Here is a 14,211-nt window from a genome sequence, read left to right on the forward strand (position 1 = left end):
ATCAAGACTCATAGTTAAGAAAATGTGAATCACTTATTGATCTTGAAGATACCTGAACAATATGCTAATGACTTTATACATAGCATTTTATTGACTATTTAACATGCTTGTAGAGTAGAAATTATTATGCCATGCCATAGGTGAGAGAGGGAGACTTAGACTCGTGTACCTTAGTTAAAATGATGTTTTACAGCATGTGAAATAAGCTTGATAAAGAAAGACAGATGATTCAAGATGTTATTTTCATTTGGAATTTTAAAAGTTGACTCATAGAACCGTAGTATAGTGATAATGCCACAATTTAGGTGTAATGAAAATGCACTTATGTTATTCCCCAATATTAAGATTCTGTAGGGAGGAAATGAGTGAGTTCTGAGACCTAATATAGAAGCAGTGACTATAGTTAACTGCTTCATATATTTGCTAAGAGATATGATCATAGTTATACTTGCCATTACAGTAAAAAACAAATAAATAAAAGTTAAGATAATTATGGGAGGTGCATTAGTTTCTCCTCCTGTTGATGTGACAAAACAACCTGACAAAAACAACTTAGAGGCGAAGGAGTTTACTTAGGCTCACAATTCAATGTACAGTTCATCATATCCAGGGGGTTAGGGTGGCAGGAGCTGGAAACAGCTGGATAAATCACATGGACAGGGCAGGGTGGTGGTGGCGCATGCCTTTAATTCCAGCACTCGGGAGGCAGAGGCAGGTGGAGCTCTGTGAGTTCAAGGCCAGCATGGGCTACAAGAGTGAGTTCCAGGATAGGCTTCAAAACTACATAGAGAAACCCTGTCTAGAAAAACAAAAACAAAAAAAATAAATAAATAAATAAATAAAAAATAAAAATCACATCGACAATCAGAAAGCAGAGACAAAAGGTGAATACAGATGTCTGGTCAATTCCCTCTCTTCATGTACAGTCAGGGATCCTAGGCAGGAAACAGCACTACCCACCAGGAGTGGGCCTTCTTATTTCATCCATGTACTATAGAGCCTCCCCATAAGCACGCCAAGAGGCCTATCTCCCACATGAAACCTGTCAAGCAGACAATACTAACCATCACAGTGAAGTGATGGATATTTAATTACTTTGATTGTGAGCATCATTGCACAATGTGTACATATATTAAAACATCATGTGGTAAATGTTGAAATACTTCATTAAGCAAGAAAATATAAATGTTGATTTGTTAGAGAAAAAGAAAATACACATTTAACAATGAAGCCAGAATGGAATACAATTCTCTGTGACTCCAAAGCCCAAATTCTGTGGATAAAAACATGGTTTCCTGTCATGTATATGTGTGTGTGGGGGGGGGGTAATGTAGGTGTATGTATATGTATACACACATAACATAGAAATGAACCCTCCTTTAAACTCAAAGGAAACACACTAATGGAAGCCCCGTTATCTAAACTGAATAAATCATAGCAGGAACATGTCGTGAGGAAAGAGTGGAGGGTGGAGAGGGCTATCACAAGGATTATCCCCATCTGTGGCCATACCTAGACAAGTTCCAATGTCCCTATATCTCCACAACACATATGAGAGTATGACGCTCATTATGAAATGCCTGAAAACCTAGACACTACTAATCCCTACATAGAATCTATTTCCTGTAGTTATTAAAGATAAAATACAGCTGGCAAAGTAGGTACAAGAAGAGACGAACAGTAATTAATAACAAAACTTTTAACAAAATACCATAATAAAAGTTATCTAGAGGTATTCTCTTGCTCTCAAGTATTATACTAGATACTACTCATCTTTCTTATGATATGTGAGATGATGCAGTTGCCTATAAGATGGGAGCAATAGAAATAATGACATTGAGTGCGACTACTACCTAAGGGTTTCCTGAACGTATATACTTCAACACTGTGAAAGTCGATGTGATTTCATTCCTACAGGGAAGGTAAGATATTCAGGGATATTCAGAATGCATAAGTGGATGATAAATATTCAGGACTGGACATTGTTGACAGTACAGAATCTGATGCTACTTGGTAGGATGTACAACATAACACATGCTGTTGTATTGTTGCTTGTACCTGGAATCTCAATGAAGAATTTACACCATGAGTAGCTATAACCATGATTAAGTGGGGACTACAGTAGTTTGTAAACCATTGTATGTGCCGTGTATGTGATTCCCTAGAGGGTCATGAATTCCTGATCCCTTACTGCCAGAGCTGATCGTCAAGGAGTTAAGTGTCATTCTTCTGACAGCTAGTGAGCAAGCCATGCTTCACAGTGTAGCCTGTGCTGTTATGTCGCCCTCTATTAATTATGTTTTCATGTTAAAAGGGTGTCATTTTTATCCAGATGAAATGCTGCTGTTTTCTGTGATCTTTTGGCTCAGTCCACAGTTTGAAATTGTATCTCCTTGTTGAAATAGGTGTGACTGCACTCCTGGATACATTGGTGAGCACTGTGACATTGACTTTGATGATTGCCAGGATAACAAGTGCAAAAATGGTGCTCACTGCACTGACGCAGTGAATGGTTATACATGCATCTGCCCTGAAGGCTACAGGTGAGGTCCTGATGGCACACGGGTATTTAGGGAAATATCTCCAGGTCCCTAGTACCTCTAATCTAATCTAATTTTTCTTCTTATTTCGTAGTGGCTTGTTCTGTGAGTTTTCTCCACCCATGGTCCTCCCTCGAACCAGCCCCTGTGATAATTTTGATTGTCAGAACGGAGCCCAGTGCATCATCAGGACCAATGAACCGATATGCCAGTGTTTGCCTGGCTACCTGGGAGAGAAGTGTGAAAAGTTGGTCAGTGTGAATTTTGTAAACAAACAGTCCTACCTGCAGATTCCTTCAGCCAAGGTTCGGCCTCAGACCAACATTTCACTTCAGGTGAGTGGTCCCCTCCAAGGAGCTGACCTGATTGGGGCTCACATTTAGCTGCCTGACATAGTAAAGGAAATCTTCCCTGTGTGAAAAGCTTCAGATTTTTTTCCTTTCAATAGCCAGAATGTTAATTCAATACAGGGTGTGGCGGGGGGGGGGGGGACTTGTCCAAGTGGCCACTTGATTTTACATTTTAAGTGAAGGTATTTTGCCCGTTAATTTGTACGGCTCTGCCCTTACTTCTCTGCTCACGGGAAAGACGTTTCCTAGGAAACTTGCTGCTGAGAAGCACACAGCTGAGACACAGCACCTTGACTTGGCTACCCCCTTGTCCAGAGTCTTGAGGAAAGGGCATAGAATTAACAGACATTTTTATGTCTTGCTACTAAGACAATTACCATTAGGCAAAACTTTCACACCCCTAAGGTGTACCTGGTACTAGGTTAGGGATAATAAATGTAGAGTATTGGGACATACTTGCTTAATCAGTAATCAAATTTATTTAGTATATTTTCAATTTAAATGTCTTTGATCCACTTCCTAGAGGCCTCCCCCTCCTTTTATTTTTGTGATCTGACACCAACAATAGTGGCGGGGCTTCTGAAATTATGAGGCAAGAACCCTGGAGGGAGACAATCTTCCTTTAAATATCTTTCTTCTCACCATCCACCTTCTAGTGCTTGCCACATTAAATAATAATGTGAAGTTCACCACTACTGGGACTTTTAAATTCCAACTTGCACTTAAATCCTTTGAAAGCCCCCAGAAGAAAAAAAAAAAGCAATATAAAACCAAATATATTCTATTTCTCCCTACACATGAGTGTAAATAATTTTGTATAGGTTTTGAGAATTCATTTTGATTAATATAGTCACATGTAGTATATGCCAGTAATAAAGCTTGGATTAGCAGCAAAAACAAACCAAAACTACAGATACATGAAAATTTCCAGCAAAGACAATTCTGACATGACATCTAAAAGGTTTCCTTGAATATTTGTGACTGTTTTTCTTAATTTAACTTGGATTTATTTACAACAGAACAATTCACAGACAAGTTGCCTTTAAGCAGTAATTTCAACCAGCATTATTTTCTCATAGCCACGAGACAAACCATAGTGAAAAGCCTTCATTCACTTAGCTGCCTGTTTCTTTGGATGAATACATTTGGTTGACTGTGCATCCTAACATCAGGGCTACCTCCTACTAGATTGCCACAGATGAAGACAGCGGCATCCTCCTGTATAAGGGTGACAAAGACCACATTGCTGTGGAACTCTATCGAGGGCGAGTTCGAGCCAGCTATGACACCGGCTCTCACCCGGCTTCGGCCATTTACAGGTGAAGATCTCTCAATTACTGGTAAAGGTGAAAAAACTTGTTCAATGAAGAACGGCTTCTCTTCTAAAAAATTCTACAATGGGAAGGGCTGGGAATATTTTGGTGATTGCAGGTGGCTTAGTGAACTTTATGAACTGCTATAGCAGGATACTTGTGATTGAGTAACATAAAAATCAGAGATTTATTTTTTATAATTTGCAAACTAGGAAATCCAAGATAAGGACACTAATCTTGCAAGGAAGTACCTTTTATCAGTATCATCTTATAGTAGAAGGTAAAAGGGTGGGTGGGGGAACATGTGCCAGAAAGAGGAGGACGGAAGGGGGCTGGCCCATCCCTTGGTCAGAGACCCACTCATGCTAACTAACCCACTCCCTGAAGCTTCAGTCTTTACCCAGGTGAAGGCAGAGCCCTCATGACCTAAATTACCTTGTAGCGTCCCTACCCTTCAATACTGTTGCGTTGGAGGTTAGATATTTTATGCATGAATTTAATACTCACTCAAGCTATTGCAATAGGCTTTGTAATTCCCTTAGTATCAATAATCCTTGATCATCCACTTCAAGTATAAAAGTAACAGTACAAATCACCTTTAGATCAGGGATGATACTCTAATACATAGTTTCTCTAGGCAGATAACTTAAATGAATTAAGCAAGTCAAGTTTAGGGAAGGACTATGCTCTCACTCTTACAATCTTCAAAGGGCTGGCTCTGAAAGTATATATTCCTCTATGACAAGTAACTTTGAGGTAGGCAATGTAATAGAAGTGGTTGTGATGAGAGGGAAATCAAATCAAATCTCTTTCTACTCAGATGCTGTCATGTAAAAATGTTGGTCCAAGTCTATTTATATCATTCATCTATTTTCTCAATATGAATTTTTCTCTCCTTTAAATATTGATTCACAGCCGGGCGTGGTGGCGCACGCCTTTAATCCCAGCACTCGGGAGGCAGAGGCAGGCGGATCTTTGTGAGTTCGAGGCCAGCCTGGGCTACCAAGTGAGCTCCAGGAAAGGCGCAAAGCTACACAGAGAAACCCTGTCTCGAAAAACCAAAAAAAAAAAAAAAAAAAAAAAAAAAAATATTGATTCACATTGCTGTTGTTGTTTCAAGACAAGGTTTCTCAATTTAGTCCTGTCTGTCGTGGCGCTCTCTCTGTGAATCAGGCTGGACTGGAACTCAGGGATCCACCTGCCTCTGACTCATGAGTGCTAGGATTAAAGGGCTGTGTCACCTTGTCCAGACTGACTCACATTTAAAGCTCCATATTTATGAACAAAACACATTTGTAGAACAAATACCCTTGGCTACAAGTGATTGGGTGTTGATTTTGAAATAAAATATAGTAAGTGATCTCAATCTTACTCATGTTATCTGTGCATATATAAATGTGCTTCAAAAGCCTTCACAGCTTATTGGCTCCTTCATAAACAATTCTGGGAAAGTAGATGCCAATTTACAGCCATGAGTAGAATTTGATCAGTCTTGCTGGTGGTTAGCTAGCCATCTTGGGACTATTTAGAGCATAGACACAGACACATAAGTATTGGTTTTCAAGTAGAATACAAGGGTTATTTCACCTCCAAATGTTGATAAATTACTGCCAACGTTTTATGTATCATTAAACTTCAAATTATATAGTGTTTCAGCCCATAAAAAGATTTCCAAAGTTTGTGGTTCATTTTATTTTATTTTATTTTTTGCTTTTTCATGACAATGATGCAGTATAAAAGTCTTCCAAACCATAGTAAAGATTCTGTGTTGGCATATTAAAGCTAGAATTCACATAAAAATATAACAAAATATTTCTAGATAAGTTGGAGGAACCCAAGTGATATTACCCAAATGAAAATTTACTAGAAAGGGCATTTTGTGTTTGTTTGATTCTACATTCATTGCCATTTATTTTACCTCAATTAAAAATAGTATGTGTCCTGTGACAGTTATAAAAAGAATAGTATGTTGCATACTCTCCACTCTCTATTTAAAACTAAAAGCTCATGTTTCTGTTAGAAAATTATATAATAGAGACATGTGTTATTAGGTCTTGGCAGACAGGTTCTATTTCATTCTTGTTTCTCAAGTTAAAACACACAATTTGAGAAAGCTATTACATTATTTTATAGTTTAAAAAGACAGGCAACAATTACCTGAAGTTCAGGTATTATATTGTATTAACTTAAAATTCTTGAATATTAAGAAAATTAATAATATGCTAAGGACCAAAAGATAAAAAGGCAGAGAGGAAAGAAAAAATGGGCAAATCTTGGCAAAAAATTGAGAGATTATCAAGGTATAATACTCAATCTAAAATAAAAAGTAGAGGCAGGGTGTGGTGGCATATGCCTTTAATCCCAGCACTTGAAAAGCAGAAGCAGGTAGATCTCTGGGAGTGCAAGTCCAGCCTGGTCTACATTGGGAGTTCCAGGATGGCCAGAGCTACGTAATAAAGAGACCCTGTCTCAAGAAAAAAATTAAAGATAAAAATTATGAATGGTGTCAGGGGAGAGTAAAGGAATACAGATATTTGTATTCCAGGTATTAACATCAAGTACAGATGGATATAAAAATGGAAGGGTAGAAGTATGATTTCTGTGTGGATGCCACTACACAATATTTTGAGTTTTCAACCATTTGAATGCCATCAGCACTTGGACAAAATCTTGAAATAATAGAAAAAGGACAATGCCCTGGAAACTGTGTATTAGACATATCATCACCATCTGGTCTTCGCCTAAGTATGCAGATAATAAATGATAGTACTGTCCTTGTAAGATTATGCTGGGAAGCAAAAGTAAGCAAAATATCTAGATAATTAATATAAATTAATAAATAATAATAACTACTAACATCATAGATTCAGAATTGTCCATCACAGTATTTATTCATAGACTGGCTTCATGACATCTAGGGTGGGGTGAGTTTGTTTCTCATCCTCTGTTTCTTTCTGTGTCCACTGTGCAGTTAAATACTGCTCTGATTTTCAGGCTTATCTCCAACCATCAGAGAATGGTACAGTCTTTCTGCTTCTTCCCCCTTTTCTAGGAGTTGTGAGAGACATGCCCTACTTCGGCCTTGCTTTAGTAAAAATCCATCAATTGCACCAATGCAATCAGCTCTTGTGAGCTACTTAATATTCAGTTAAATTAAGTGTTCAAATCCTTTTTCTTATCAACTCTCTATAACATTGTTAAAAGTACGTACTGTTGCTTTAAAGAACGTAATTAAATATTCTTATTTTGGATAGCTGTTTTGTTTGTTTCCTTGCTTATGATTTCTGTTACATAAATTTCACTTTGCTGAGCAACATTTTCTACATTATGTATTGCTTAGTGCTCATGAGGAAATTGCATATGGAAATTAATTTTCTCTATCAAGTACAATTGATCATTTGATTGATTCCTTCTCAACTTTGATTAAAATCTAGTTTATTTTAGAATATTAGAGAAAAATAATCACACATCCAGTTATTGTTCCTATAGGGTTGTTTTGTAGCTTAAAATTTTTACTTGTGATATCAATTATTGTTTCAAATAAATTAGGAGAGAATAATGGTTTCACAGGGTCAGATATAGATTGATATATTTTTCTTCAAAGTTATTTTTTTCTAATCTAGATAAAGAGAACATTGCTTTTAATAGAACTATAACATTTTTTCTTTAATAAAAAAGGTCCTTTTTCTAAGAAAATAACAATTTTGTAAACTCAATCAGCTGCTATTTATAATTTATGAGGGCTAGATAGAGTTCAATAGATAGGAGCACAAGCTGCTTCTGCAGAGTGTTGCCAGCACCCACACACGGAAGGGAAACTTAGAACCCCTGGACCTCCAGCTCCTGGTCTTTGTGCCTTGGCCTCTATAGACATCTACATTCCGGAGCACATACCCGCACACGGACACAGACACAAAAGTTTATAAAAATAAAAAATATAGTGTTAAAATATTAGGAGATTAGTTAACATATCTTTATGGGTGTTAATGAAACGCAAGATGTATTTTTTTTTATTTTTCAGTACTAATAAAGTAGCATATTTTATCAGTTTATTTCTTACATCACCACAGAAGATTGTGGCCTTTTTAAGAAGAATATAGATTCCCAGCACCAGGAATACAAACAGTAGAGGGAAATCTTGTGCTGGGGCCCTCCACTCCTTTCTGATTCTGGGGTCTCCAGTGTGTGAAATTTTACATGCCTTACAAACTCGAAGGCAATGCTGTATTCCATGGAGTAGACTTGAATAACAACTTGTGTGAAGAGAATAACTTAAGCTGTGTTTTGAGAGCTCATAACATATATCTCTTCCTATGTGTAAAATGTGTAATGTCAGGCTTGATGCTGTCTTGATAGCAGCCATGTCCCCAATATTTCTGTCATAGCAGTCATTAAATGCTACACATATAGGCTCTTTCTCCCCCAAAGGCTGGTTGTTTTGCTAATGCCTCACAATCTATCGGGATCTGATCTGCAACAACAGATATGAAGTGAGCTGTGTAAGGAATGATTGAACACAGGTTCTGGCCACATGTCTGCTTTTTGAATTTAGATAATGGCATAGAGAGGGACTCAATACTAATACCATGACTGGATGAGTGAGTGAGTGAGTGAGTGAGTGAGTGAGTGAGTGAGTGAGTGAATGAATACATCAGCATAATGCTGTCTTCCACACTATTCAGAGACTAGAAATATAATTCTCAAATACAGTGATCATTTGATGCTCACCAAAGCAACTTTATTTAACTGAGATTAACATAAACTTTTAAAGGTTTTTTTTAAGAAATACTTAAGCGAGTATACACACTTTTCTTAAAATTAAAATTAATGTCATACAGCAAATGAGATGGCTTCTTTGGAAACACTGTGAAAATTAGGAAATCAGGATTGTCTACTATGCTGGTTTACAGAACTACCCCTGTAGGAGACTGTTGTGATTCCATGGCACTTTCTGCTGCCAGCTGCTAGGTTTCCTTGGCTTCACACTGTCTGGATTATCCAGTTGTCTAAGATGGAGGAGAAGCAGAGGAGAGAGAGAGGAGGAAGAAGGAAAGGGAAGAGGGATAAGGATGGACAAATAGAGGTGAGAGAAGAAGGAAAAGAAGAGCCCAGCACAGGTGGAACAGTAAAGATGGTCTCTCCTGGAGGTGGACAAACAGAATCTTTTTATCCTTATTTTTAAGATTCAACCATTCTCACGTGCTGTCTGGGAAGGTATCACCATGTGCCCTTTCCTTTGGGCAAAGCTATGTCATCTCTCCAAACATCTTCCATTTCATCTCAAGGGTTAGAACCATTATGATTTTCACATGCAGTTGTGAAACTTCGAAAGAATACACACAAATGACACAGGGTAGGCTGGATGGGACACAGAGTAGGCTCCCAGTACCTGATGCTGTTGGTGGTTTATGGATTGTCCTCATCTCTGTACAAAGCTGGATATAGACACTACTGAGAACCCCCCTGCCTTACAGACGATAGTTACTTTCTGTTCATTTCAATATATTTTATTCAATTGAATATGCTTCAAAACATTGATGAAATACATTTCTAAATACATTATTTAGAAAACTAGTCTAGAAAAATTTCTTCTGGAAAATGCTGATGCACAGAGTAGACATAAACACCTTTAATCTCACTTGGCTTCCTGCTCCCTTTCATTTAAAGATAGGCAGAAAAGCTTTTTAAAATATATATAGTATTAGTATCATATTCTCTATGGATGAGTCATGTCCAGCATGAGGATGTCAACATGAGATGACAAGATCTTCTTGTCTGTTCCTAGATTCCTATTTCATTGTATGGATTTTGTCACAAGATATTTAAATCTTTTAAGGCAAAACAACTGGATCCCACTGTCACAAAAAAGAAAAGAAATAAAGAGAGCAAGAGAGTGAGAGACAGAGAGACAGGAAAAAGGGAGAGAAAGAAAAAGGAAGGAAGGAAGGAAGGAAGGAAGGAAGGAAGGAAGGAAGGAAGGAAGGAAGGAAGGAAGGAAGGAAGGAAGGAAGGAGAGGGAGAGGGGGAGGGAGAAGGGAGGGAGGGAGAGAGGCAAGGAAGGAGGGAAGGAAGGAAGGAAGAAAGGAAGGAAGGAAGAAAGGAAGGAAGGGAAGAATTTTAGAATTCTCATCCTTATTAAACTATTGAAATACATTCAAACTGGTAGATTGTACAAATATAAAACTCCATTGTTAATATGTTTTGCTGAGTAGAAAGATGAGAGAGAAGGATGAACATTTTAGAGTTCCTGTTTTCTTTTAAGCTCCAAATTTTAAAACTGTTTTGATGAAGTAAGCCACACAGTTGGAAGATTGCATGGTTTTCTTATAACCATTTTCAGTGCAGAAATTCAAATAAACAAAAATCTCAGGTAATAGATGAGAATAGTGAACCTAAATTACATATTAGTGGTAATAAATAGAATTTGTGCTCCCAGTTGGATGGGGCAAAGTTAAGTGGTTCAATGGCTATCTTATTTTTTGAGTCCTCATATGGGTATTATTCCCTCGGGGAGTGGTGAATGGAAGTTTATCAATATTATCAGAACCCCAGAGGGGTTGCATTGCAGCAGGGCCTGGAGGGAGGTGACTGTGATGAACTGCAAAATCAGCGGTATCTCAGTCAGTCCTGCAGCGGAAATGTTGGGGTGCCCATCATGCTTTTATTTTAAAAGCATACACAGGTACAGCATCCTTAACCAGCCCCAGCGTCACTCATTCTAGACAAGATAGCATGAAACACCAATTTCAGTGTAGACTATTTTTCAGCCAGACATAGTCTCTTCAGGTCCTGGGTTCCATATTATTTTAACAAACAAAGACACTGAAATTATTAATTTTTATAAACCTCTTTAAAAAGTCAAGATCAAGCCTTGCTTTATTCTATAATTGTATAAATAAAATTAATTTCAGTGGTTATTGTTCTCAGGCTTTTATCATTTGAGACACTTATCTTGTTTTGTAAGAGGAAAATGTTATTGAGAAACTCACTCATTCTTGTATAATATTAGAGGAACCAGCCTCAATATTATACATCCCAGGGGCTCAGGAGAGAGAACTACTAACGGTGAGGACTATTTTCAGGAAATAGAATCTGAGCACACGAGTTCTATAGTACACTTGCTTTAATTCCTCTGGCATAACATCCTTTATACACAGCTTCAGTTCTGTTCTCATGTCTAGCTCCTTTCTTGCCTAATTTCTCTATATTTATCTACTGTCCCCTCTAGGTTCTATCTTAATTCCTTCATCTAGTTCTGTCCCTTCTAGGTTCTCATCTATCTAGTTCTTTCCCCTATCAGCTCCTCTCCTGTCTCCTTCTGGCTCCTAATAGTAAGCTATTACTTAAAGTCAACCTCTCCTAGGCGGAGTCTCCTTGTGGGATTTACCATAAGTCAGGAGACTTGCACGTGAGCTGTTACCATTGTTAGTCCACCTGGGACTAACAATGGGCGCCCACCTGGGTGGTGTTTCCTGTAGTCCTTGAAAGTGGCCAAGGGAGATAATCTGATTCCAGAGAAAGCCTTTCCTGAGGCTGTTCTCCAAATACCTGGAATGTGTATGTCCAGAGAGTGATCAGTCTACACTGTTAGTCCTTCTTAGGGGAAAGTCAACTGGAAAAACTATGAAGGCACACATGATTTTCATAACAGAATACAGCTGATATATAACAAGCCAAGTAACACCAAAAACTCTTTGGGATTTGGCTTCCTCTGGAGGAATTCCCTGATCCCTCCAGGTAGTGACTTTGCCATAACCAGCTGAGTTCTTATATATTCCTGTGGCCCGCAGCAACTCATAATTGGAAAATATGATCCAAACCCAATTTGCATACATAGTTAATATGCATTAGTATAATCTTTAGGCCCTCATCGTGCAATTATTCAAAATTTTTTCAATACAGTGATTTTTATTAAATGTACCAAGTTGTACAATCTTCATATTAATTTACTTAAAATGTAACCATCCTGAGTTATTCAGGGATCTGGAAACAGCAGGTTAACCAGGATGCTTAACAAAATATTACAAGTTTGTTATGGGTAATTTTCAAGTGTTGCGTGGTAATTAAAAGCATAGACACACAAAGCAGGCATCCTGGTTTCAGATCTGTTTAGCCACCAGCTAACTTTGTCACCTTTGGTAACATGATGTCCTGCTCTTATGAGGCTCAAGAGAACTATTGTAAAAGTGTGTAATGTTTGTAAACAGTACTTCTTTCATAGTGTCAAATAAATTTTGCCTTTATTATTTGCATTTCTTTAATGAAAAAGAAATGGTCCCAACTGTCCCAGGTCACTCATTTCATTAGAAGTAGGACAGGCTAAGCAACCTATACCACTCAGCATTATACTTAATTATAATAATATTTCTTAATAAAATATATCTAGGAGAAGCATCTCTAAATATGCCAGAAGCCTATTGGTTATAACTATTACCTAATACTATAACTAGTAACAATTCCCGATACCTTTAATAAATCTCACTTATGTTTCTATAGCTTGTTTATGGATCTTCTAAAATTTATCATATATTCATGTGAACACTTGCAAATATACACAAATATATAATATATGACCCTTACTTTAAAGTAGCTTACAATTTAGCTTGCATTAAAGATGTAGAACTCAAAAACAACTGAAACACAGAACAGAAAAAAAGATGACTGGTAAGTAAGTAAATTGAGTTGTTGATGAAATGACCTACCTCTTGCCTCCCACCTGGAACACTGCATTAAGAAGCATAAAACGTTAAAGGTCTTTAGCCACTCAATTTTACCACACCAAATACCAACATTAGCAATGATATGTCTGGACTGATTGTCAGAAATCAATATATGACCAAGAGCACATTCCACAGTGCATGTGAGCCTTTTCTTTGCAATTTTAAAGAGAAAAAAGGTACCTCTGTATTAATATTTATAATCTAATTAAGGCCAATGTTTATAGAAGATCTGTATAAAACCACCTCAAGTTGCATATGATCTCAGGGGAGTACCCATTGGCTATGACCTTTACTCTGTGTATCTACTAACTTTAATACTTTAGTTTGTAACTTTTGGTACTCTGAATCAGATATACCTCAAAGAAGTTACATTTTGATTGATTTTTAGCATTTTCTTTCAAGTAGCATTGTAAAAGGAACTAAATCAAACTTTTCCTTAAGATTTGAGAATAGTTTGTATGATGTTGCTAATGAATGTGGTGATGAGACTAATATCTCACATTTAACTTGTTATGCAATGCATGCTTGTAAAATTATTTCTTCTTGATGCAAAATTAACTGTGAAATGGGAAATATTTACAGCATTCACCAGAGAGAACTAAAATGTGTTGCCATAAAATAATTCGTGAAAGATTTAATAAAATAACATCTCAAACATTTAATAAAGCAAAAGCAGAGCTCAAATCTGAATTTATCTCAATTAAACCAAGTGCTAACAGTAAAATTCAACATATCTCTTTGGAAGGGGGTAATTTTCTTAATTACTTTTTATTGTTTGAAATTAAATTATAATTAACCAAAGCTCCAGTTCTAGGGAATTCAATACCTTCTTCTGACCTCTGTATACACAAAGAACACTGATTTACATGTAGAAAAAACAAAATAATACACATAAAATAAAATAAACCTTTTTTTATAATATAATTACATCATTTGCTCCCGTCCCTTTCCTACCTCCAACGCCTTCCCTGTAGTAGTTTCTTCCCCTCTTCCCTCGTGTCCTCTATTTCTTTAATAGCTGATATTTTTCACACCTAAATAAATAAGTACAACATATACAGTGTATAAAGTGGTTCTTGTACATACATGATTTCAGATTGGCCACTTGGTATGGGATAACCAGTTGCAAAGGTCTTTCCTGGGGAAGATTATTTCTCCTGCTCTCAGCATTCTTTAGTTGTCTCTAGTTCTTTCTATAGGGTTCTGGCCCTGGAAGATTTCCTCCTTCCGTATTAGCATGTCTGTTTATACAGCCCTTGTTCTGATCCTTTTGAAGATGCCATGTTGT

At 37.1% G+C, this 14,211-nt stretch overlaps 1 protein-coding gene across 2 annotated transcripts in view; it reads left to right on the forward strand.

Annotated features, from left to right (window-relative positions):
* The window catches only part of Slit2 (slit guidance ligand 2), a 338,894-nt gene that overhangs the window by 312,204 nt on the left and 12,479 nt on the right, over positions 1-14,211 (forward strand). For both annotated transcript variants that reach the window (XM_006976103.4, XM_006976104.4), the window contains 3 exons: positions 2,406-2,543; positions 2,635-2,875; positions 4,079-4,209. In XM_006976103.4, coding sequence (XP_006976165.1) covers positions 2,406-2,543; positions 2,635-2,875; positions 4,079-4,209 — 510 coding nt within the window. The remainder of the gene's footprint in view (positions 1-2,405; positions 2,544-2,634; positions 2,876-4,078; positions 4,210-14,211) is intronic.

This window comes from Peromyscus maniculatus, chromosome 10 (assembly GCF_049852395.1).
Source record: "Peromyscus maniculatus bairdii isolate BWxNUB_F1_BW_parent chromosome 10, HU_Pman_BW_mat_3.1, whole genome shotgun sequence".
Classification (NCBI taxonomy): domain Eukaryota; kingdom Metazoa; phylum Chordata; class Mammalia; order Rodentia; family Cricetidae; genus Peromyscus; species Peromyscus maniculatus.